Raw genomic sequence first — 23,984 nt, 5'->3', positions numbered from 1 at the left:
GAAGTGTGAAAAATATTGTGATTTTGGTGCAATATTTTTCACAGTAGCCATCTTGGATTTTTAGCAATATATATATATATTTTTTTTCTAAAGCTCCCTGCTTCTTCAAACTGCAAATTTTGCTTGGAAAATTGCTGGGATGGAGTCCTTGGGCGCAGCTGGGGAGAGGCGGCAGCTTCCGGCTTAGCCTCTCCCCTACTGAAGCAGGTGATCAAATGCTCAGCTAGCCTGGCGGAGTGGCCTTCATTGCTTTCAGGGCTTGGCATGGCTGGTAGCTCCGTTCATCCAGCTGTGGACCTCCTGCAGCCTAAGAAACGCAAGTGTAAGTCATCTAAAGGTGACTGTGCCCCAGGTGCCAGGCATCTTTTCCAACTTCATGAAATTTTTGTGGTCAGAGTTTCAGAACAGGTGTTCTGAGCAGTTGCAATCCACCTCCAAGGCATCTCTTAGTGGCATTGTGCCTTGGACGCTCCATTGCAAGATTGCACCATCGAAGAACAATGTACAATAGTGCGCTTTCTTTGGGCATAGGTAGTGAAACCTGTGCAAATTCACTCAGTATGGACATAGCACCATGAATCAACGAAAGGTTTATGAGTGGACAAAATGGTTTAAAGTGGGAAGAATAGTTGTAACCTGCGAAGGTTGTTCTGGTCACCCAGCAACATTGCGCACACAAGAGCACATTGACAGGGCAGATGTCTTTTTTTTTTAGTATAGATTTTTTTTTTATTGGGGACAAACACTATGTTTTACTTACATTCCATGGGAAGAAAATTCCAGCATAAACAATGAACTGAAGCAGTACTTAACTTGCAAAGTTATTGTGCTTTATTTGACCATATGCAAAAAACTTACTGCACACGTTTCTGTGTACAGTAACACAACATCAAAAGCAACACAGTTTATATATATATTGTCACAAGCCCAACCCCGGTACCAGCCTTGTGCCAGTTAGAAACCACAGAAACCTCCCTGTGAAACTGGTTAATAATAATAATAATAATTTTATTCTTATGTACCGCCAAAGCCATGGTAGTTTGAGGTGGTTTACAACAGGAAGAGCTGGACAATCGGCGAAAAGAAATTACAAAGACATCGTCGAGTACAAATGGAGAAGGGCAGTTACAAGTAGAATGGGAGTAAGTCAAGTGATAAGCATAGAGTAGAGGCAATGAGTACGTGTAGGAAGCGTTCATGGTAAGGCATTAAGAGTTCTTGGTTACAAATCGATTGAAGAGGTTTGTTTTAACTAGTTTTCTAAAGTTAAGCTAGGATGAGGCGTGCTTAATGATGTTGCCCAGCCAACCATTCTGTTGGCCTGCCTGGAAAGCAAGAGTTCTTCCCAGATATCTCTTGTATCGGCAGGCCTTTAATGTTGGGTGGCTAAACATATGTACCCTGCGAGTAGGCCTGGTGGAACAGTCCAAGTTGAAGTAGGAAACCAGGTAAATGGGGGCCAAACCTTGAATGGATTTGAAACATAGAAAGGCCAATTTGAACAACACTCTTGCTTCCAGGGGCAGCCAGTGAAGTTTTTGGTAGTAGGGGGTTATATGTTCCCATTTTTTTATACCAAAAATCAGTCGAACTGCCGAATTTTGTATGATTCGGAGTCTTTGGATGGTTTTCTTGAAGGACCATAGATAAATGATGTTGCAATAGTCTAGCAAGCTTAAAATGGAAGATTGCACCAGTAAACGGAATGATGCTGCATCAAAGTACTTTCTGATGGTTCCTAGTTTCCACAGTGCTGAGAAGCCTTTTCTAACCAGTAACTAAGTGTGAATATCAAGAGTAAGGTAGCGGTCCAGCGTCACTCCCAGAATTTTTATGGCGTCAGCAATAGGAAAGATCTGACCATTTAAGGAAATTGAAGTATCTTTTATTTTGTCATTCGGACTCACCAGGAAGAATTTGGATTTTTCTGACTTGAGTTTGAGTTTGAATTCGGCAATCCATGATTCGATTTGCTTTAAAGTTAATGCCAGGTGATTCTTGGTCTCGGAAGTCAGGCTTGTTAGGGGAAGAATTATGGTGATGTCGTCAGCATAGATATAAAATTTGACTTTTAAGCTGTGCAGTAGATTCCCCAAAGGAGCTAGGTAAATGTTGAATAGAGTGGGGGATAGGGGGAGTCCTGTGGGACTCCGCATGGGTTTACCCAGCTGGTGGATAGATTGTTATCACTGTAGATTCGGTACGAACGTGTAGTCAAGAAACCTCAAAACCATTTTAACACATTGTCAGAGAGATCAATTGACTCCAAACAGTCAATTAGGATGGTATGATCGACTGCAGACCAGGAATATGAAGTTCAGGCTGAGTCCCAAGAGAACTTTAATCACAGCCTAGGGAAATCAGATTTGGCCCCTTTAAGAGCATTCATGTTGAAATTGCCAACCGAAAAGGCTGAAAGGAAGCCAGAGCTGCACAAAGCCCTTCCCCTGCACAGGGCTGGGCGTGGCACCACAGCTCTGCATCATTTAGAGAGCTGGCTGTCATAGAGCAGGAAGCAGCCCAGGGAAGCTCCCATGTTGGAGTAGCCTCCACCATCCCAGCCACCGGAGGACATTGAGATGCAGAACCCAGAGGCAGAGGAAGATTACCTGAAGAACCAGGAATCGGAGGCCATGGAATGGAATGCCCTGCCTGAACTTCCTCTTTCTGAAGCAATAGAAATAAGTTAAGTTGGCTGTTTATTTTGCCAAAGTTTTTTTTTCTCTGCATGAGTTTTGTTTTTGGCTGTTGGGGTATCTACTTGACTCTAGGGAAGTTTTGTGGCTGGAAGTGCCACTATTTGGTGGTGAATTGACTGAGTGCTGAAAAGAAAAGCTGCTAGCAAATTGTGTTTTTGTTTGAAAGGTTTTTTTTCTGTTGTTACAAGATGACTGCCGTTGTAGAGCTGTGGCTTGGCTACAGTTAAGCAGAGCTAGTGTTGTCCTTTCTGGAGCTCTAAAAGACCTGAAGGTAGGGGGCAGGATTTGCCCATCATCCATGTTGTAGGGTTTTGAGGGTTTATTTTTGCACTTTGCTTTGGCGAAGTGATGCTTTGGTGAATCCACCAACCTTGTGCTCTTTAATACCTGGAAAGGAGTGAAGATCCTCAGTATTGAGAAGATATGTTTTTGTGTTTGTGTCAAGGACTGCTTGATACTGAACTTGTGCTTTGTACTGTTGTTGCCACTATCAAAGTAGCAGGACTTACCTGGGACATGAACTGAACACTTGGGAGGTGACCAAACCAGGCTGGTGAGTGAAACATTGGTTTTCTTTTTTGTTACAATTGCTTTTGGACTCCTTTTCATAGTTTTGTTTTTCTAAGACTGAATGATAAATACATTCAGCTTGATTATTCTGACCACTTACCTGTGTGATATTATCCTGATTGTTACACACTGGGTAAGCTCTCCACAACAGGGACTTCCTCCCTCTTGGGAAAGCACGCCGGGGCTATATAGTAGTTGTGCGCTGGTCCCTGCCTTGCTCTAAGGAACGGCCACGCTACAATATATATGTATATATTACATATATAAATAAAACATAGGTAAATTTTCCAGCCCTACATGGATATGTAATCACAGTATAAAGCATACAAGGAAAATCAATTTGCAGTTTCATATGCACAACAAGATCATATCATGTAAAGCAGTGATAAGTTGTGTGACCTACAGGTCTCATCTTTGAACAAATTTTTTAAAAAAAACTTAATTTGTTGCATAAAATTAAGAGTCCTAAGAATTTAAATTAGTTTAGAATTCCTAAAGTGTTCAATTTTTTCAACCGTTGAAGATTTAAACTTATGATGGACCAGTATTATTCTTTATCTAAGGGCACCCAATTTGCTTCAATTAAATTTTTATTTTCCATATTTAAAATCAAAAATAACCACATACATGAATATGATTTTCTCTAGTTAACTCACCTCAGTGACAAAGTTTCTAAACTGTGCTATATTAATAAATACAATTAAGAAACTTAAAATACATTAAGGTGTTTTTAATTAAATCATAATAAAATTAACAAAATAAACTTACAAAATAAACTTCCAAAAAAAGGAAAAGCAACTGTTATGGTTTAGATACTACAGAAATGTTGTAGGTGCTGTAGTAGTCTAAAACAGGAAAGTTACAATAATGGAGGAAGCATTTGATTTTCTCTGGTGCTCTCTGATTTAGGTCCAGTCACAGGGTAGATGTCTTGATTAGAGAAGACTGACAGATAATGGTGTCTCAATTGGCTGGGATATCAGCTATGTATCTTCATTTGCCATAATGCATGATGACTTGGATACAGGAAAGTCTGCACACGATTGGTTCCCAAACAGCTTACTGATCTGTACAAGCAACAGTATGTGGAGGTTGCGACCCAATTTCTGAGACAGTATGAATAAGATCCGAGTATTCTGCAGAGAATTATTACTGGTGACGAGACATGGGGGCATCACTGTGACCTGTAGAACAAAAGACAAAGCATGATGAAGTAAAGAAAGCGGTGCTCACCTGGCAGGAATGCAGAAGCTAGTTGAACGATACAACAAATGCGTTGTCTTGCATGGAGACTTTGTGGAAAAGTGATATGTTCAATTGCTTACAGTTATTTCTATTAAAGCCGTTAAATGTATTTTGCCTTTACTTTTTGATTTACCCTTGTTTTTTAAATAAATAAGTTAACAATTTTATACTTTGCCTGATCAATCAGAAGCAGCCTCTAGATTTTTAAAATTTTACATATCTGGGGATTACTGCATCTCATGCTTGCCCAAAATGTGCTCGGGCTCATGCTTCTTTAGGTCATATGCTTTGGACCTGCCCCAAAATTCTACAGTTTTGGAGACATTTAGGACACTACATTTCATTACGGTGGGGGAGGCGTTGGCTCCTGCAGCCGAGAGCAATTTTTGGCTACTACAACATAGCCTCCCCTAAACCTAAGGGGATGACAGCCTTCGTCACCAGAGCGCTTCTGCTGGGAAAGAAAGCAATACTCACTAATTGTCTGTCCCGGGATCCCCCATCCTATGCTCAATGGAGATCCTTGATGATAATACATGCAACACTGGAGCGGAGATTGGTGGGTGACCTAGACTGCAGTCTGGGCCGTAGATTCTGTCAAACCTGGGAGTGTTTCTGGCTGGATCTTACACCATATGCCCGTAGTAGATTGTTGAACCTTTAACAATGGACCCTTAGCGTCACCGTGGCACTGGACTCTTGAGGGGGGGAGGGTTTGGGGGGGGTGAGGTTGAAGTTCTGTATTAGTAGTTGATTCTGCCTATTCAACTCATTTGTTTCTGGTTTTTCTGGTTGAAAACTAATAAAATATATTTGAACATAAAATTTTACATATCTGTAGAATAGTAGCTGTATTTTTTTCCCTTGATATTTTGAAGCCAGTTGAAGGTATGTATGAGAAACCAAGAATCACTTTCCTTTTTCAAGATTAGCAACCAGTAACTTTGTAACCCTGACTGTAAAGCAAGTGTTTGATTGGAAGTACTGTGATTGAGGTATACATTCTGGGAATGTGTTGTAGATAGGCATAATCAGTTTGTACCTTTTGCACTAGTCTGCTCTGTGTTGAGCAAGTTTTGCCTCCATACTCTGCCCTGTGTTGAGACCTTTTTTTTTTTTTTAAGCTCAACAGTCTTCCTTTTATAAGTAGATCAGCTTTCCAACATGTACTTCATTCAGACTCCCCACAATGGGTTTTCTCATAACCTCTTTTGAGAAGATGTACCACAATTTTGAACTGCTCCACCACAGTGCACCCCCCAAAAGAATTGTATGTGCGCAGTTGGCAAGAGTTAGGGTTTCTAAATTTAAAGTGTTTTTTTTTGTTTTTTTCTGGGACTGTTTCTTAATTTTTGTGTACAGGAAGCTGGGATATTAATTTTCCACTATTTCTACTAAATGTAACTCACCTTGAGCTACTACCGTATTTTCACGCATATAACGCGCGCGTTATACGCGTTTTTACCTACCGCGCATACCCCTCGCGCGTTATATGCGTGAGCGCGGTATACAAAAGTTTTAAAACATAGTTCCCACCCCGCCCGACGCCCGATTCACCCCCCCCAGCAGGACCGCTCGCACCCCCACCCCGAACGACCGCTCGCACGCGCTCCCACCCGCACCCGCATCCACGATCGGAGCAAGAGGGAGCCCAAGCCCTCTTGCCCGGCCGACTCCCCGACGTCCGATACATCCCCCCCCCCCGGCAGGACCACTCGCACCCCCACCCCGAACGACCGCTCGCACGCGCTCCCACCCGCACCCGCATCCACGATCGGAGCAAGAGGGAGCCCAAGCCCTCTTGCCCGGCCGACTCCCCGACGTCCGATACATCCCCCCCCCCGGCAGGACCACTCGCACCCCCACCCCGAACGACCGCTCGCACGCGCTCCCACCCGCACCCACGATCGGAGCAAGAGGGAGCCCAAGCCCTCTTGCCCGGCCGACTCCCCGACGTCCGATACATCCCCCCCCCGGCAGGACCACTCGCACCCCCACCCCGAAGGACCGCCGACTTCCCGACAATATCGGGCCAGAAGGGAGCCCAAACCCTCCTGGCCACGGCGACCCCCTAACCCCACCCCGCACTACATTACGGGCAGGAGGGATCCCAGGCCCTCCTGCCCTCGACGCAAACCCCCCCCCCCCCCAACGACCGCCCCCCCCAAGAACCTCCGACCGCCCCCCAGCCGACCCGCGATCCCCCTGGCGACCCCCACGACCCCCCCACTCCCCTTCCCCGTACCTTTGGTAGTTGGCCGGACAGACGGGAGCCAAACCCGCCTGTCCGGCAGGCAGCCAACGAAGGAATGAGGCCGGATTGGCCCATCCATCCTAAAGCTCCGCCTACTGGTGGGGCCTAAGGCGCGTGGGCCAATCAGAATAGGCCCTGGAGCCTTAGGTCCCACCTGGGGGCGCGGCCTGAGGCACATGGGCCCAACCCGACCATGTGCCTCAGGCCGCGCCCCCAGGTGGGACCTAAGGCTCCAGGGCCTATTCTGATTGGCCCACGCGCCTTAGGCCCCACCAGTAGGCGGAGCTTTAGGATGCATGGGCCAATCCGGCCTCATTCCTTCGTTGGCTGCCTGCCGGACAGGCGGGTTTGGCTCCCGTCTGTCCGGCCAACTACCAAAGGTACGGGGAAGGGGGGGGGGGGGGTCGTGGGGGTCGCGGGTCGGCTGGGGGAGCGGTCGGAGGTTCTTGGGGGGGGCGGTCGTTGGGGGGGAGGGGGGTTTGCGTCGAGGGCAGGAGGGCCTGGGATCCCTCCTGCCCGTAATGTAGTGCGGGGTGGGGTTAGGGGGTCGCCGTGGCCAGGAGGGTTTGGGCTCCCTTCTGGCCCAACTACCAAAGGTACGGGGAAGGGGGGTGGGGGGGTCGTGGGGGTCGCCAGGGGGGGTCGCGGGTCGGCTGGGGGGGCGGTCGGAGGTTCTTGGGGGGGGCAGTCGTTGGGGGGAGGGGGGTTTGCGTCGAGGGCAGGAGGGCCTGGGATCCCTCCTGCCCGTAATGTAGTGCGGGGTGGGGTTAGGGGGTCGCCGTGGCCAGGAGGATTTGGGCTCCCTCCTGGCCCGATATTGTTGGGGAGTCGGCGGTCCTTCGGGGGGAGGGATGTATCGGACGTCGGGGGGGGGCATCAGGCTTTCAGGATGGGGACAGACCTTCAAGGGGGGACAGTGCACGGAAGTCAAGGGGGGTGAACGGAGAGTCGGAAAGTCAGGGCGGGCGAAAGGAGCGTCGGGCAGCATGCGCGGTATACCCGTGAGCGCGGTATACCAAAGTTTTTGTACATATCATCGTGATTTCTGCGCGCTATACCCGTGTGCGCGTTTTATACGGGTGCGCGTTATTTGCGTGAAAATACGGTAATAAAAAAGGCATGAGCAAAATCCAAATAAATAAAAAAACATACATGCCAAATGGGTACTATACTTTTGGCAACCTAGAAGCACAGCTTCCATCAAAACCAGATATCATCCCTCTGGCATTGGTATTAACTGTACTGACAATTCTACTTATTTAGTGCTATTAGGTAATGAAACTGAAAAGTGTTCATATCCATGTTTTTGTCAAGTCATAGTGATTTGTTTATACAGCCAGTTAGAGAATTATTTAAATTTTCAACTTACAGGTTGGAAATAAAGTTGTCGCTTTTGGACAGAGTAAATAATACTGCTTACTATGTGTGTACAGTGCGACACAGAATATTGTACTCAAGATTTTTCTTTTACAATAAATTGTTAATGACAATCACAGAAGATTTATTGCATTGAAGCCCTACTACTCACCCACAGTAATAGAGAGGTATATGGAAGGTTGTGTCAGCTAATGAAACACTCTTTTCTTTTATGTTTGCAGCGTGTGCAGTTGAGTATTACCCTTCCTCCAAGTATCTGCTCTCTGTCTTGGAACATGATGATGGCAATGCTTTAGCAGACAGTACAGATGGGACCTGCTCAGAATCTATCTCAGAAAAACTGGAGTGGCAGGTTAGTTAAAAACACTTTATAAATATAGCATGGTTGTACCCTCAGAAGGGTGGTATATCACCCATGTTGGTGGGTTTTGTTTTAATATCTGTAATCAGGATGTAAATTCACTGTCAATGATAATGCAGTATAGGTAATCCAAATCTTAGTGTCCCTTATTTAAAGATTTGGGGATCTTTAAACCACAGACCTGCTGGATTAGCTGTGGCCCCTACATTTTTAAACATTATGTTTTTGTGTGCAGCAAACTGTCTTAATTGTTGAATGCCAGCTTCTGGTCCTATTTATAACTTCATTGAGGATGAATCAGAAAGAGCTGTAGTGGGGGATTGGTGTAATGACTAGGAGCCAATTTGCTAGGATGCTACCGTTTTCTCCACATCTATGCTATTTTTCTCTTGTAGGCATTTTGTCACTGCAGGCTTTGCTGACACTTCACCAGTTCTCCTCACCTGTGACTCACTGCAGTTCCCTGCCAATGGTGACATCACTCCTGGATCGCTACAAGAGCGATTCTACTTCAAGGCACTTTTGCTGCCAGTGTGCTGAAGGAGCTCAACCAAGAAGCAGGTCTTGCTCCTTGTGCACTCCTTGGAGCACCTCCAGAGTTCCATTCTCCACTGTCCCCCTACCCAGTGGTCAGTTGCATCCCTTTCCCCTTTATTTGTACCCGCAGTGCCCCCCCCCCCACGGCTTCTTCTCTCCTAACCAACATTTCAATAATTTCCTGCACCTGTTTTTACCCTGTTATCCCAGGACAAGCAGGCAGGATATTCTCATATGTGGGTGACGTCATTCCTGAGAGCCCCGGCGCGGACAACTGCCAAAGTGCACCTGCACTGCCAAAGACTGTAGAAAGTCTGCAGCTGACCGCACTGCGTATGCATGAGTACCCTTCCGTCAACGTAGTCGCTTGGTCCCTCAGTTTATTTCCGCTCAGTGAAAAGTCATTTTTTACTAAACGTCTGTGCTTCAACTTTGCCTTTCTGCTATCGTGTATATTTCTTCCTCAGTTTTCATTCCTTTTTTATTTCTTATTATAAAAAATATTAAAACCAAAACAAAACCCATTTTGTTTATTTTCCTTTCCCTAACTTGATCGTCAGTTAGTGATTGCCTGTCAGACCTTCTTAATGGCTGAGGCCTATAGGCTGGACTGAACCTTCTTTAGGGCTCAGTAATTAAATTAAATTTAGCTCGGGCAGTATTCCCTTCCATGTCCCAGCCATTAACAGGCTTCGAGAAATGCGGTGGTTGTCAATGGCCAATTTCAATAACCGATCCGCATAATTGGTGCATACAGTGTCTCGAGCCTCTCCATTGCATAGACACTTGCGCTCATTGTTCCACTTTCCAGAAGCGCACCATCAGGAGCCACCTCCTACAGCATCAAAAATTGTTTAGTACATCCATGGAGGGGGATTTGACATCACCTACATCCGCACTGAAAGCATCAACATCCACATCGGTAAATGTGCCGAGGGCATCTACATCGAGAAAACACAGATGCTAACACGATATTGGACATGGCATCTTCCTCAGGAAACCCACCTTCACAATTGGGGGCGCAGGTCATTCAAGCATCAATTCATGCCGACCAAGCATGAACCCCCTTTATGCCTCGTCTCTAAAACAAGAGGTATATCATCTTCATCATCATCTTCTTCAGAGCGAGCCGTGACAAATAAATAATATCCAGTTGCAGGAAGTCACTACGATTAGAGTTCTAGGGGTTATTCTGGATCAAAAATTGACATATAATCAGATTAGTGCAGTAGTAAGAGGTTGTTTTCAGAGGTTACGAATGATTAGATCAATCGCCCCCTTTTTGGACTCATCATCACTTAATATCCTTGTACATTCGCTGATCATTTCAAAGTTAGACTATTGCAACTCGCTCTATAAAGGAATAGCTCTTAAAGAAATACGTCAACTACAACTAATTCAAAACACCTCAATTAAGATTATAACGAATAAGAAAAAATTTGATCATTTGACGCCTCTTCTTAAAGAAGCTCATTGGCTTCCAATTGGTCACAGAATCTCCTACAAAATAGCAATATTAACATTCAATATATTAACAACCAAAGCTCCATCATTTTTAGAAAGGTACATTATTCCATATATTCCTACTAGAAGTTTGAGATCAGAGGACAAAAACCTTCTAATAATTCCATCACTTAGTATAATAAATACAAGACAAGATACGATCTTTGCAGTTACAGCACCCAGAATATGGAATTCCTTTACCATAATTTATTAAGGAAGAAAAATCACTAAGTAAATTTAAAGGACTGTTAAAATGCTGGTTGTACAAGGATGCTTTTGAGACCTAATTACTGGAGTCTCTATTGATCCCATTCGTTGCTTAAGCTCATTAGTCCTCTGTTTTAGGCTCTGAGAAATTGAATTAAAAAAAAAAGTTCTTAACTTTCTATTATACTTTTATCAATACTTTTAAAGTTTCTTACCCTCCGTTTGTATTTTCCTTTACTATACTTATTTTAGTTCTCCCTACTTCCCTTATGTATTGGTACGTCAGGTCCATTTGTGTTGGTTTAGTTAATAATTAAGACCCTGTTTTAAATTGTAGATCGCTTTGAATTAATGATATTGCAATACATCAAAATTTTAATAAAACTTGAAACCTGAAATATGGCACTGGCGTCTAAGCCATGGGTACCATTATCGTCCTTCCATCAAAAGCTTGATACTTTGATTCCAGCAGAGTTTGGAGAACATTTTGGACTATTGTCAACAACTCCTCCAGTACCAGTCCAGTACCGTACTATGCGAGATGTTATTACCACTACTCCGTCTCAACACTGATCCTCATCGAGAGACCAATCACCATCAAGGCATCGCTCTCCGTTGACACCAATCCCCATCAAAACATTGACCCGCATCGAGGCATTCATCAAAGAAGAAACATCTTTACTCATCAATGGAGAGGCATGGCATCATTCGATGTCCAGTTATGCATTCTGGCATAGTCATTCCCCTCGAGACCATCGTGCATCGAAGCATTCTGCTCAGCAACGTTCACCATCGACTAAACATCGCTCATCAAGATGCCATTCTTCCTCTTCTCGATGCTCTTCTAAGTCTGGCAAAGAATTGGAGAAGTAAAAGCACGTTTCTGCATCTTGTCACCTGCTGGGGCCGCAAGGAGACTGCAGGGGACTACTGACAGGTGGCAGCATGGACCCTGGCGGAACTCCCAAGGAGGGAGACCCTACAAAACCAATACAGTTCTCTGGTTTAAAAAACAAACAAAAAACAAACAACCAAAAATGCTTCAGACAATTGCAATTCTTTTTGATCCACAGTTCAGGCAAAAACAAACATCACCAGGTTTTCTGCACTGACTGCTACTCATTTTCAATGGTTCCTCAGTAAAAAAAAACCACACTATTTCACTCGCTTTTACTCCAATAAGCAACAGTTTATTAAAGCCAGTTTGTATTCCCAAAACAAACTCAAGCACTTCTCCCAGGTAAGTAACCCCAGAGTTCAAGGTAATGTCCTGGGCAGCTTTATACAGTTCCACTACTTCTTTATAGAGAACTGGGCTTTGCTTTTCACCAGGCTCTTGCAGCTTCAAAAACAAAACCTCACAGAAATGCAGTTCAAAACTATTGGCACTTTAGGCCATGGCAACTCTCCAGTTCCTGGGAACTGGGACAGAATTGCTGGGTTCACTCTAACAACAGCTTTTAACAAGCACCCACAAAAACCCTACCCGAGATATTCAAGTTTCAAGTTTATTGAAATTTTGATTTAAACGCAATATCAAGTATTTTCAATACGTATAACAATAATAATTTGGGAGGGACAAATAAAACAGTTTAAAACCATATACATACAATTTTATCCATAGTTACATTAAAGATACGTAAAGAATTAGAGGTTAAATTACATTTGATTTAAAATAAACAATTAAAATAGAATAACAATTAGGGAAGAACAATTTTTATGAAGACTTAGTCTAAGAGTAATTGTTAAGGTGAGACCTGATCTAAAAGTAAATAGGAGAATCAAAAGGATTGTCTAATCTAAGATTCATAAGCATCTTTATAAAGATAGCTTTTTAGATTACTTTAAAATTTTTCTAAGGAGGTTTCAGCGCGAAAATAGATTGGAAGTTTGTTCCAAAGCTGAGGTCCGAAAATAGAAAAGGTTGTGGTTCTTCTGGTGCCAATTACTTTCAATGATGGAATGGTCAACAAACACTGATCTGTTGATCTAAGAGATCTAACTGGAGAGTAGGGTATTAAATATCGATATAAGAATATTGGAGTATTAGTTTTCTGAATTTTGAATGTTAACAATGCGATTTTATAAGTTATTCTATGTGAATAACCAGTGTGCTTCTTGCAAAAGAGGAGTGACGTGATCATATTTTTTAGAATAATTTTTTAGAATAATAATTTGGGGGGGACAAATAAAACAGTTTAAAACCATATACATACAATTTTATCCATAGTTACATTAAAGATACATAAAGAATTAGAGGTTCTACTAAAATATGCTGTTACTATGCCTGGCCCCCCTGGCCAGGCATAGTAACAGCATATTTTAGTAGTCACGTTGGTTAAGACAAGCACAAGTAGCACACAGCACTTTATTTTCAACGCACTTTATTCTCAACGCAGTTGGAGGTCTAAGATTCTGCCACCTATTCCATTCAAGCCATCTCAAAGATAAGTAAATTTTACTTACTTACATAACACTGTTTGGAGTGTCAGAAGATTGGTGTAGGATGGCATAGGGACAATGAAGTGATATGATGGTCCCTATTATACCCCAGTTTGGTGAGATCACTGAATCAAAGGGTATTGGTCTGAGCACTTCACATTAAATATATTTTATTTAATTTATTTTTATAGCTGAGATTAGTATGATATTTGATTAAGTAATCATCACAGAATAATATTGAATATCTCCCCAGTTGTTTGTGTAAAATAAATCACTGGCAAGAAACTGCCAAACTTACATCCATTTGTTCTGAGTCATCTCCAGGCATTTCAAAAGCTGCTATTTCCATGCTTTCTTCTGGGGCTTCCAGCTCTGGAGTACTCTGTGATTCAGGGCCTTCCCACTCCATTGGCTCCTGCTTGGTGCCTTGCCTTTGCCTGGCCAGAAGAGTCCTATCTGCCAGGTCTTCCTGAGCTGCCTGCTTCACACTCTTTGAGAGCTGCTTTAAACTGTTAAAGCCACTCCCTAGCTTACACAGGTTTATCCTCTCTCTGGCTCCCTCTCAGTTCATTGGGTGTATAGCAGCTTGGGAACTGACTTAGCTTTCTATGGGAACACGCTTCAGCTCTCACATCAGTCCTTGGTAGTAGAGTCTACTCTTAAAAAATCAACATCGTCTAAGGTAAACTGGACAGACAAATCACCATTCTGTTGTCATCGACCACAGACTACAAAACCTTCAAGAAAGATACTAAAACCCTACTCTTCAAAAAATACATAAAACCTATCTAACACGACCAGTTCCTACCTAAACACGACCAGTTCCTACCTCAACCCCACTTCTAATTACCCAACTAATGCTAAAATGCCTCTATTTACCCATCACTTACCACCTTAAGATCTCAACAACTCTTTGGTAATTCTTATTACCCAACATTTATCACCTTAAGATAACGACAACTCTTTGGTAATTCTTATGTAACTCTTATGACATCTCTTATGCTATTCCTGTAAATTTTTATATAAACTTTTTATGTAATCTCTGAAAACTTTTATGTAATCCATCTTGAACCGTAAGGTAATGGCGGAATAGAAATCACTATTGTAATGTAATGTATATGCAACAGTTCAATCTGGAAGAGAAGGATGAACCATGGACAAGTTGGTTAAACACCTTTACCAAAATTCCATGCTAGCTAATTGAGTAAACAATTATAGCTTCTATTTTACTTGCTATATGAAACATCTATTGAAACAGTTACCAGTATTTCAATAATATATTCCATCAGACCAGGCAAAAGATTTCCAATGTATTGTAGCTAACCTCACCCAGTTACGTCAACATATGGTCCAATCAGCATATGATGCATTTGAATTATCCTCTAGGGCCTCTTCTATGGAGATGGTGACGAGAAGATTGGCCTAGTTCAGAGTGGCTGATATGGGTGTTAATTTACAAGATTGTTTAGCAAACATACCATGTCTTGGAGATGAACTGTTTGGCGAGTCCATGGAAAAGTTACGCAAAAACTTAGTAATCATGAAAGGTATTGGAATACTTTGCTAAAGCGTAGACCCAAATCATCTTCATCCCGTTCTTACAAAGTACCTCCTCCTTATCAGAGAAGATTTCCTTCAAAACCTTCTGCCTCTGAGACAGCAACAAAAAAGACCTGAGCAACAACAATGTTCAGAAAAGCCACAAACATCTGCACCATCAAAATCAACAGTCTTTTTGACAACCTCACAGAGAGCATAGCCACAGTTATAATATTTCCACCATCTCCTCTCCCCATAGGTGGTCGTCTTCAACATTATTACCATCGTTGGAGCTTGATCACTACCAACCAGTGGGTTCTATAAATCATTTGAGAGGGTTACTCTCTAAATTTCATTACTACTCCACCGGACCATCCTCCAAAGGAGTCCAGTTTGAACCCTCAACAAACCTCCCATCTTCTTCAGGAAATCGAAGATCTGCTTCTTCTCAATCGAGGAAGTTCCTTTAAATCAAAGAAGCAAGGAGTTTTACTTCCACTATTTCCTTCGACCCATTTTGGATCTCAGAGAAATTTTGAATGTTGTCCATATCGAACTTGTATCTTCTCTTAGATCACAACAATTGGCTGTGCTCTCTAGATCTCAAAGAAGTTTATACTCATATACCCATTCATCCCACATCAAGAAAGTATCTCAGATTTTGAGTAAATTCTCAGTACAATGTCCTCCCTTTTGGTCTCACGTCATCTCCAAGAGTCTTTACCAAGTGCCTTGTAGTAATAGCAGCAATCTTGAGAGCTCAAGGTCTTCAAGTTTTCCCTTACCTAGATGATTGGCTTATCAAGGAACCATCTGCTCAAGGTGTCCTATTAGCGACCCAACATATAATACTCTTTCATTACAGCATGAGCTTCGAAATAAACTTCTCAAAATCAAATCTTCAACCATCACAAATTCTCCAGTTCATAGGAGCTCAACTGGATACTATACAGATGAGAGCTTTTCTTCCTCAACAGCGTCAATTAATTCAGCTTTGTCATCAAATTTCTCAGTTACCAACTATATCAGCCAGAAACATGATGATTCATCTTGGTCACATGGCTTCCTTCTACTGTTCATGTTATGCCATTTGCAAGACTTCACCTGCATACTTCACAATGGATTTTAGCAACACCATGGTCTCAGGTGTACGATCCTTTATCAAAGCACATTTCAGTAACATCGACTCTAAAACAATTGCTTCAATGGTGGATGAACTCTTCCAGTCGTTCAAGAGGATTGTTCACATTCCGCTGTATCAGAAAGTACTCGCAACAGATTCATCAACATATGCTTGAGGAGCTCATCTGGGATGTCTCCGCACCCAGGGTCACTGATCTCTCATAGAACGCAAATACAGAACTTAGAGCGATTTACAAAGCCCTTAAAGTTTTTCAACATCTTCTCTATGGTCAAGTCCTTCTTATTCGAACAGATAATCAAGTTGCCATATACTGTATAAACAAGCAGGGAGGAACAGGCTCTCTTCTTCTTTGTCAAGAGGCACAAAAAATATGGACATGGGCCATTGCTCAAAAGATTTTTTTTGAGAGCAATCTACATTTGAGGAGAACAGAATTGTATGGCAGACAAGCTCAGTTGAATGCTTCAGCCTCACGAATGGGCTCTCAACTCAACAATTCTTCAGCTTGTCTTCTCCAAATGGGGGACTACACAAATAGATTTGTTTGCGTCTCCCCTCAACCACAAGCTATCCCTTTTTTGCTCAAGACTACATTCTCCTCAACGCCTAGAGGCAGATGCCTTCTTATTAGATTGGACTCACAAATTTCTTTATGCGTTTCCACCCATTCCTCTCATTCTCAAAATGCTTGTCAAACTCAAATTAGAGTCAGCCACTATGATTCTAATAGCTCCTCAGTGGCCAAGACAACATTGGTTTCCTCTCCTGCTCCATTTGTCAACCAGAAATCCATTACCTTTTCCAATATTTCCTTCTCTCCTTACTCAGAGCCAAGGATCTCTTTTACATCCTAACCTTCGGTCTTTACACCTGACAGCTTGGTATCTCTCAGTTTAAGTTAACTTAATTTGTCTATTTCCCAACCTGTCAGAATAATTTTGGAAGCTTCCAGAAAATCATCCACGTTGCAGTGTTACATATATAAGTAGACACGATTTTCTACTTGGTGTATTCGTAATCATCTCATTCCAATTTCCTCTTCTATTTCTTCAGGATTTAAGGGTAAACTAGATGCACATCTCCTTAAGAGTGGCATAGAGTGATATGGGTAAGGGTAAATTAGATGCACATGTCCCTTGAGAAGCATACAGTGATATGGGGACTAAAACTATGCCAGGGTAGACCTGACGGGGCCTCCGCATGTGCGGATCACTGGACTTGATAGACCCAGGGTCTGATCCGGAGATGGCAATTCTTATGTTCTTATGTTCAGTATTGGATTATCTTCTGCACTTATCTGACTCTGGTCTTAAAACTACATCTATTAGAGTCCACCTCAGTGCAGTAAATGTTTTTTATCAACCAGTTGATGGAAAACCTATATCTACTCATCCTTTTAATTTCCAGATTTATGAAAGGACTTTTTAATCTTAAACTACCTCCAGTGGTTTGGGATCTCAATATAGTTCTAGTAAGATTGCTGAAATCACCTTTTAAACCGATGTCAACTATTCATCTCAAGTTTCTTACTTGGAAGGTAGTTTTTCTAATTTCTCTAACTTCTGCACGCAGAGTTAGTGAATTGCAAGTGTTGGTGGTGGATTCACCATTCACAGTTTTCACCATGACAAGGTAGTGCTTCGTACCTATCCAAAGTTCCTACCAAAGATTGTCACTGATTTTCATCTCAATCAATCAATAATCCTTCCGGTATTTTTTCCTGTACAAGAAAGCATGTTCCATATTAGGGGAACAATGTCATATTACAGTGAAAAAAGCACAAAGGACCTTAATGTTGCGGTGTATAACGCTTGAATCAGGGGTCTGCAAAATATATAAATAATAATAATTAACAACAACAAAAAAAAAAATATATATATATACACACACACACACACAAAAAAAAAATTACATATACATAATTTAATATAAACATAAATGACAATAAAAATATTTAAAACAAATGACATTTAGAGAAATCAATAAAATCATAACATTAATGAACATTATCAAAGGTGAACAAAGTGAAGGTGAAATACTTCAGTGGTGAGTTATAGAGGATTAGAGCTTAGGTCAACAAACATTGATAAATGATGTGAGAAATAAAAGATATGATGTGACACCCGAATGTCAGTGAAAAATGAAGTGAATGTGCGAGATGATCCAAATCAACTGACAGAATCTTACTGTCCAATAAGCAAAATACAATTACCAAACTTTGAGGATCAGAATCAGTCCTAAAGTAACAACCATAAGCAATATATATATATATACCGTATTTGCCGGCGTATAGGACGACTGGGCGTATAAGACGACCCCCCAACTTTTAGTTAAAAAATAGAGTTTTGTGTTATACTCGCCGTATAAGACGACCCCTTCTTCCTTCTCCACCCCTTTGTATTCCCCCATGTGCTTTCAGCGTTCTTCTCCCTCCTCTGTCTTCAAGTGCTTTCAGAGTCCTTCCCCCCCCCCCTCCTGTCTTCACCATGGTATTTCAGCGTTCTTCTCCCCCCCCCCTCCTTCTCTACCGCCCCGGGTGCAGCACAGCCAGCCAGGTCCCCTTACTTTTGTGGCACTTCCCCGACCGACCGACAACAGCCTGGGTCCGACAAACTTCCCTGCCCTTAACCGCGAATCTAAATTACCTTCTTACAGCTGCTGTAAGAAGGTAATTTAGATTCGCGGCTACAGGGCAGGGAGGATTGTCGGACCCGGGCTGTTATCGGTCGGTCGGGGAAGTGCCACAAAAGTAAGGGGACCTGGCCGGCTGTGCTGCAACCGGGGCGGGGCGGCCGCCCCTCTCTCTTGGTACCGCGAGGCTACTCTCCTCCTTACCTGCCATGCCTGCAGCACAGAGCCGAACGGAAGTCTTCCCGACATCAGCGCTGACGTCGGAGGGAGGGAGGGCTTTGTTTAAGCTTTGTTTAAGCCCTCCCTCCCCTCCGACGTCAGCGCTGACGTCGGGAAGACTTCCGTTCGGCTCTGTGCTGCAAGCAGAGAAGGTAGGGAGAAGAAGAGCCGCGCGACTGAGTACATCCAGCCCCGCAAGTAAGGGCATGTAAACTGTACCCGGCGTATAAGACGACCCCCGACTTTGGGGAGGATTTTAAGGTACTAAAAAGTCGTCTTATACGCCGGCAAATACGGTACTAGTCTTTAAGCCCGTTACATTAACGGGTGCTAGAATATATGTTTGTCTGTCTTTCTTTATTTCTGTCTCTCTCTGCCGCTGTCTTTCTTTCTTTCTGTCTCTCTCCCTGCCCCTGTCTCTTTTTTCTTTCCTTTCTGTCTCCCTCCCTCCCACTATCTGTCTTTCTTTCTCTCCCCACTTCTTTCCAACGTCTGCTCCCCTTGTCCCTCAAACTTCCATTCAGCGGCTGTCTCTCCTCTCCCCCACACTTGTATTCAGTGTCTGTCTCCCTCTCTCACCCCTTTTATCTACTGTTCACCCTCTTGTTTTTCCCCTTCCATTCACTGCCCTCTCTTCTCTTTCCATCCAGTGTCCGCCTTCTGTCTCTCTCTGTTCCATATGGCATCTCCTCCTTCCTTTCCCCCTTCCCCCTTTCTTTTCACTTGATGTGGCATACCTTCCTCCTTCCCTGCATGCCCTGCCATGTCTTCTTCCCTCTAAGCCATTCTCTCCCCCTCTGCTCCCTTTCCTCCTTGAACTTCATCGGGCAGCAGCAGCATTCATAATTCATTGCTGTTGCCAGGCTTCAGGTCTTCCTCTCTGGCCGGTCCTGTCTTCATGAAAACAGGAAGTAGGCAGGACCCGCCAGAGAGTAAGGCCTGAAGTCGGCAACAGCAGCGAATTTTAAATGCTGCTGCTGCCCGAAGAAGCCAGGCCTTAACAACACAGCTCCCTCCAGCGTTGGCAGCCGCAAGAGCGAGGTAGGGATACCGCTGGACTACCAGGTTAAAAAAAACCAACTTACCAACGATGGCGGGGGAGGGGGGGGGCGGTTTGAAAAGCCACGGCCGACGGCTTTTCCGGACTTTAAAAAGTTAAGTAAGGCTGGGGACTCGCGCATGCGCACGCCTGCAAAGCCACGGACCTACATCTCACGGAACAGGGATTACAGAAGCACACAGTTGAGTTGCGCATGCGCGGCTAGCGTTTTATTATTTTAGATATATGTATGTATGTATGTATGTATGTAGTTCAAACTAAACATTATCTGCCAAAAAGATATATTTGGCTCGGGCTAAAAATATGTGACTAAAGGAAGCAGCCTCAGCAATCAGAACCAATCCTTAAGCTGCACAGTGAGTAAAATAACAGATGGAAGCAACATGTGAAAACCCAGTTGATAGGTTCAGCTCAAATATTTTCACATTATAAAGCAAAAATTCAACCCCCTGAGGAAGGCTGTGCTTAGGTAAAACATATCCTGTGTCACATTCACAAAGGATCAGACTAATAAAACTTGATTTCACAAGATCAAAGACTGAGACAGACTCTTTCTTATTCACTAAGTACTCTTGACTACTATGGCTGGAATCGTATTGAGACTTCACTCTGTGTTTTCTGCTTTAGTTTATATGGAGATTTCTGTTTTCTCATGGTTTCTCTACTTAAACTGTGATAGCAATTAGGACACAAAGTGGTCTTCAAAATTCAACAATGAGAAGAAATTTTATAGAGTAAAAATAGGGCTAATCTGGGAACACAGAAAGCAGGAAAGTGAAAGTTAAAAGCTGAGCATGCCTTCTAGTGACTATTTAAAACAAACAAACAAAAAAAAGGTGTGAAATAAAAAGATGTTGTTTCACAAGGACAATGACTGTAAGCCAGTAACAGGAATTTGATTATATGCTGGGAGGGGAGAGGGGCTGATATTCACAGAGGGGGAGAGGGACCTTGGGGTGATAGTGTCCGAAGATCTAAAGGCGAAAAAACAGTGCGATAAGGCAGTGGCTGCTGCCAGAAGGATGCTGGACTGTATAAAGAGAGGCATAACCAGTAGAAGAAAGAAGGTATTGATGCCCCTGTACAGGTCATTGGTGAGACCCCACTAGGAGTATTGTGTTCAGTTTTGGAGACCGTATCTGGCGAAAGACATAAAAAGACTAGAAGCGGTCCAGAGGAGGTTGATGAAAACAATAGGAGGTTTGTGCCAAAAGACATATGAGGAGAGACTGGAAGCCCTGAATATGTATACCCTAAAGGAAAGGAGGGATAGAGGCGATATGCTACATACATTCAAATATTTGAAAGGTATTAATATACAAACAAACCTTTACCAGAGACAGGAAGGCAGCAGAACTAGAGGACATGAATTGAGGTTACAGGGAGGGCGAGGAGGTGGGGTGGGGGCAACTCAGAAACAATGTTAGGAAGTATTTTTTCACGGAGAGGGTGATAGATACCTGGAATGCCCTCCCACAGTAGGTGGTGGAAATGAAAATGGTAACTGAATTAAAAAATGCATGTATAAACACAACGGAAACCCATTTGGAAAGGGAATAGAACCAAACAAACTTAGCAGTAATTATATGGCAACTCCAGTAATTGGGAAATAAAGCCATTGACAGGCAGATTTCTACCATTTATGTCTGGATCATGACTGGAGTGGGATCTTGATGGCAGCACCAGTAGTTGGGGAAACAAGGCCAGTGCCAGGCAGAGTTCTACATTCTGTGCACGAAAAATGGCAAGGCCAAATCAAGGTCAAATATGCCTATGTAGTATTGCATTATAACTCATGCTATGAGTTTATCTTATTAGGCAGATTGGATGGATCATACAGGTGTTTTACCTGCTATCATCTATTATGTTACTATGTAATGCACACATGTCAAACACAAAGCCTGGGGGCCGAATCCGGCCCACCTGGCTGTTTTTTGTGGCCCACAGTGACTGTGCTGCATCTAATTGCTTGACCATGCAGCCCCAGTCCCAGTGGCGCTCCAAGCACCTGAACGCACTGCTCCTTCCCAGTGATGCTCCAAGCTCCTCACCACGCACCATTTGCAGGCAGAAGGACCCAGTCCCAGTATAAAAGCTAGGTTGGAGCAGGGTGCGCCACACAAGTGCCCAACTACGCCACAGGTGTCTGAGGGTGAGGAAGGATCTATACTTCTACTAAGACTAAGTTTTTTAATAAAAAATTGGGCCCGCAACTTAACCTGTGTTTTAGATTTCAGCCCCTTATGTGATTGAGTTTGACACCCCTGCCCTAGAAGAAAGGAGGGATAGGGGAGATATGATTCAGACCAGGAGTGCCCAATACGTCGATCGCGATCGACAGGTCGCTCGCTCAGGTGACCCCAGTCGATTGCAGAGCGGGTTCCCTTCCCTTCTCTTTTTTTTCCCCTCCTGACTAGCCCGCTCCTGAATTCTGCTGCTGCCGCCGCTGCTCGACATTTAAAAGAAAAACGGCTTGAAGAACTTATGCTCCGGGGGCTAACGTATGCTTGTACCGGCTTCCCTTCTCTTCCCTCTGAAACCGGAAGTTATGTCGGGGGGGGGGGGAGAAGGGAAGCTGGCACGCACATGTTAGAGCCCCGTTCGCGGGCTAAAGCGAGAGACAGGTCAGTGAAGCTTGCGATTTGCTCTTCTTGCTGCCAGGTCCTGCCTACTTTCTGTTTCCTCAAAGGCAGGACCCGGCAGCATTTCTCACAATAGGTCGATCTTGGGCCGATCAGCCTTCCTCTCCCCGATGTCAATTCTGCCGTCGGAGAGGAAGTTCTAGCCAGCGGAACTTCCTCTCCTACGGCAGAATTGACATTGGGGAGAGGAATGCTGGTGGGCCTGAAGCAGCTGGTTGGCCGGCAGCCTGTTATCCGATGGCAGTGGCAGTGGCTTGGGGGAGGGCAGGGAGGGAGAAAGAGGGCAGACAGGGAGAAAGAAGGAACGAAGAGAAACAGAAAAAAAGAAAGAGGGCATGAAGAGAGAAAGAGCGGGCAGGGAGAGAGGAAGAAAACGTTGGGGGGGGGAATGAGGAGAGGAAGCATACAGGCTAAAAGAAGGGAAGAAAGATTGGATGCACAGTCAGAAGAAGAAAGTGCAACCAGAGACTCATGAAATCACCAGACAAGGTAGGAAAAATGATTTTATTTTAAATTTAGTGATCAAAATGTATCTGAATTTATATCTGCTGTCTATGTTTTACACTGTGGTCCCCTTTTACTAAACCCCAATAGAGGTTTTTAGCGCAGGGAGCCTATGAGCGTCGAGAGCGGCGCTGAGCATTCAGCGCAGCTCCCTGCGCTAAAAACTGCTATCGTGGTTTAGTAAAAAGGGAGGGGGGTATTTGTCTGTTTTTGTATGGTTGTTAGTGAGTTGACAGTGCATAGAGTCATCTGCTTTGACCTCTTTGAAAAACCCTGGAATAGGAATGATGATTAACATTTTCTATGCGTACAGTATGCTTTGTGTTTTTTTTTAAATTTTATTGTTGGTAGATCATTTTGACTTGGTCATTTTAAAAGTAGCTCGCAAGCCCAAAAAGTGTTGGCACCCCTGATTCAGACATTCAAATACTTGAAAGGTATTAACGTAGAACAAAATATTTTCCAGAGAAAGAAAAATGGAAAAAACCAGAGGACATAATTTGAATTTGAGGGGTGGTAGACTGAAGAGCAATGTAAGAAAATTCTTCTTTACAGAGAGGGTGGTGAATGTCTGGAATGTGCTCCCGAGAGAGGAGGTGAAGAGGAAAACGGTAACAGAGTTCAGAAAAGGGTGGGATGAACACAGAGAGGGGCATAATAAAAAAAAACTAAGTCCCCTTTTGACCTAAGGCCTTAAACGTTGAAAGTAGAAGCAGGGAAAATGTCCATTATCAAAAAAAACGTTCAAAAGAAGGTTTTTTTTTGATAATGGACTGCCTCTACGTTCAGCTGTTTAAATGCCCAAACCACCACTACGTCTAAACTTATACCATATAATCAATTTTAAAAAAGCTTAAGCCCCAAATGTCCAAAACAAGGGCTTTTAGGCGAAGGAGGAGCCAATCCTTCACCTAAAAGCTGGATTCTGTAACCGGTGTCTGTCAAAAACAACACCGGTTACAGAATCCATCCCCCCTCGACGATATCGGGGCAAGAGGGAACCCAAGCCCTCTTGCCCCAGCGGCACCCCGACTCACCAACTACGTTCGG

The 23,984-nt window shown here is 43.5% G+C and overlaps 1 protein-coding gene across 3 annotated transcripts in view; it reads left to right on the top strand.

The window, feature by feature from the left end:
• The window catches only part of LRSAM1 (leucine rich repeat and sterile alpha motif containing 1), a 542,506-nt gene that overhangs the window by 193,268 nt on the left and 325,254 nt on the right, over positions 1–23,984 (top strand). For all 3 annotated transcript variants that reach the window (XM_033960298.1, XM_033960299.1, XM_033960297.1), the window contains one exon: positions 8,367–8,497. In XM_033960298.1, the coding sequence (XP_033816189.1) occupies positions 8,367–8,497 (131 nt within the window). The remainder of the gene's footprint in view (positions 1–8,366; positions 8,498–23,984) is intronic.

The sequence above is a fragment of the Geotrypetes seraphini genome, chromosome 10, assembly GCF_902459505.1.
Source record: "Geotrypetes seraphini chromosome 10, aGeoSer1.1, whole genome shotgun sequence".
NCBI lineage: Eukaryota > Metazoa > Chordata > Amphibia > Gymnophiona > Dermophiidae > Geotrypetes > Geotrypetes seraphini.
Note: the sequence above shows the minus strand (reverse complement) of the source record. Positions and strands in the feature narration are given on the sequence as shown.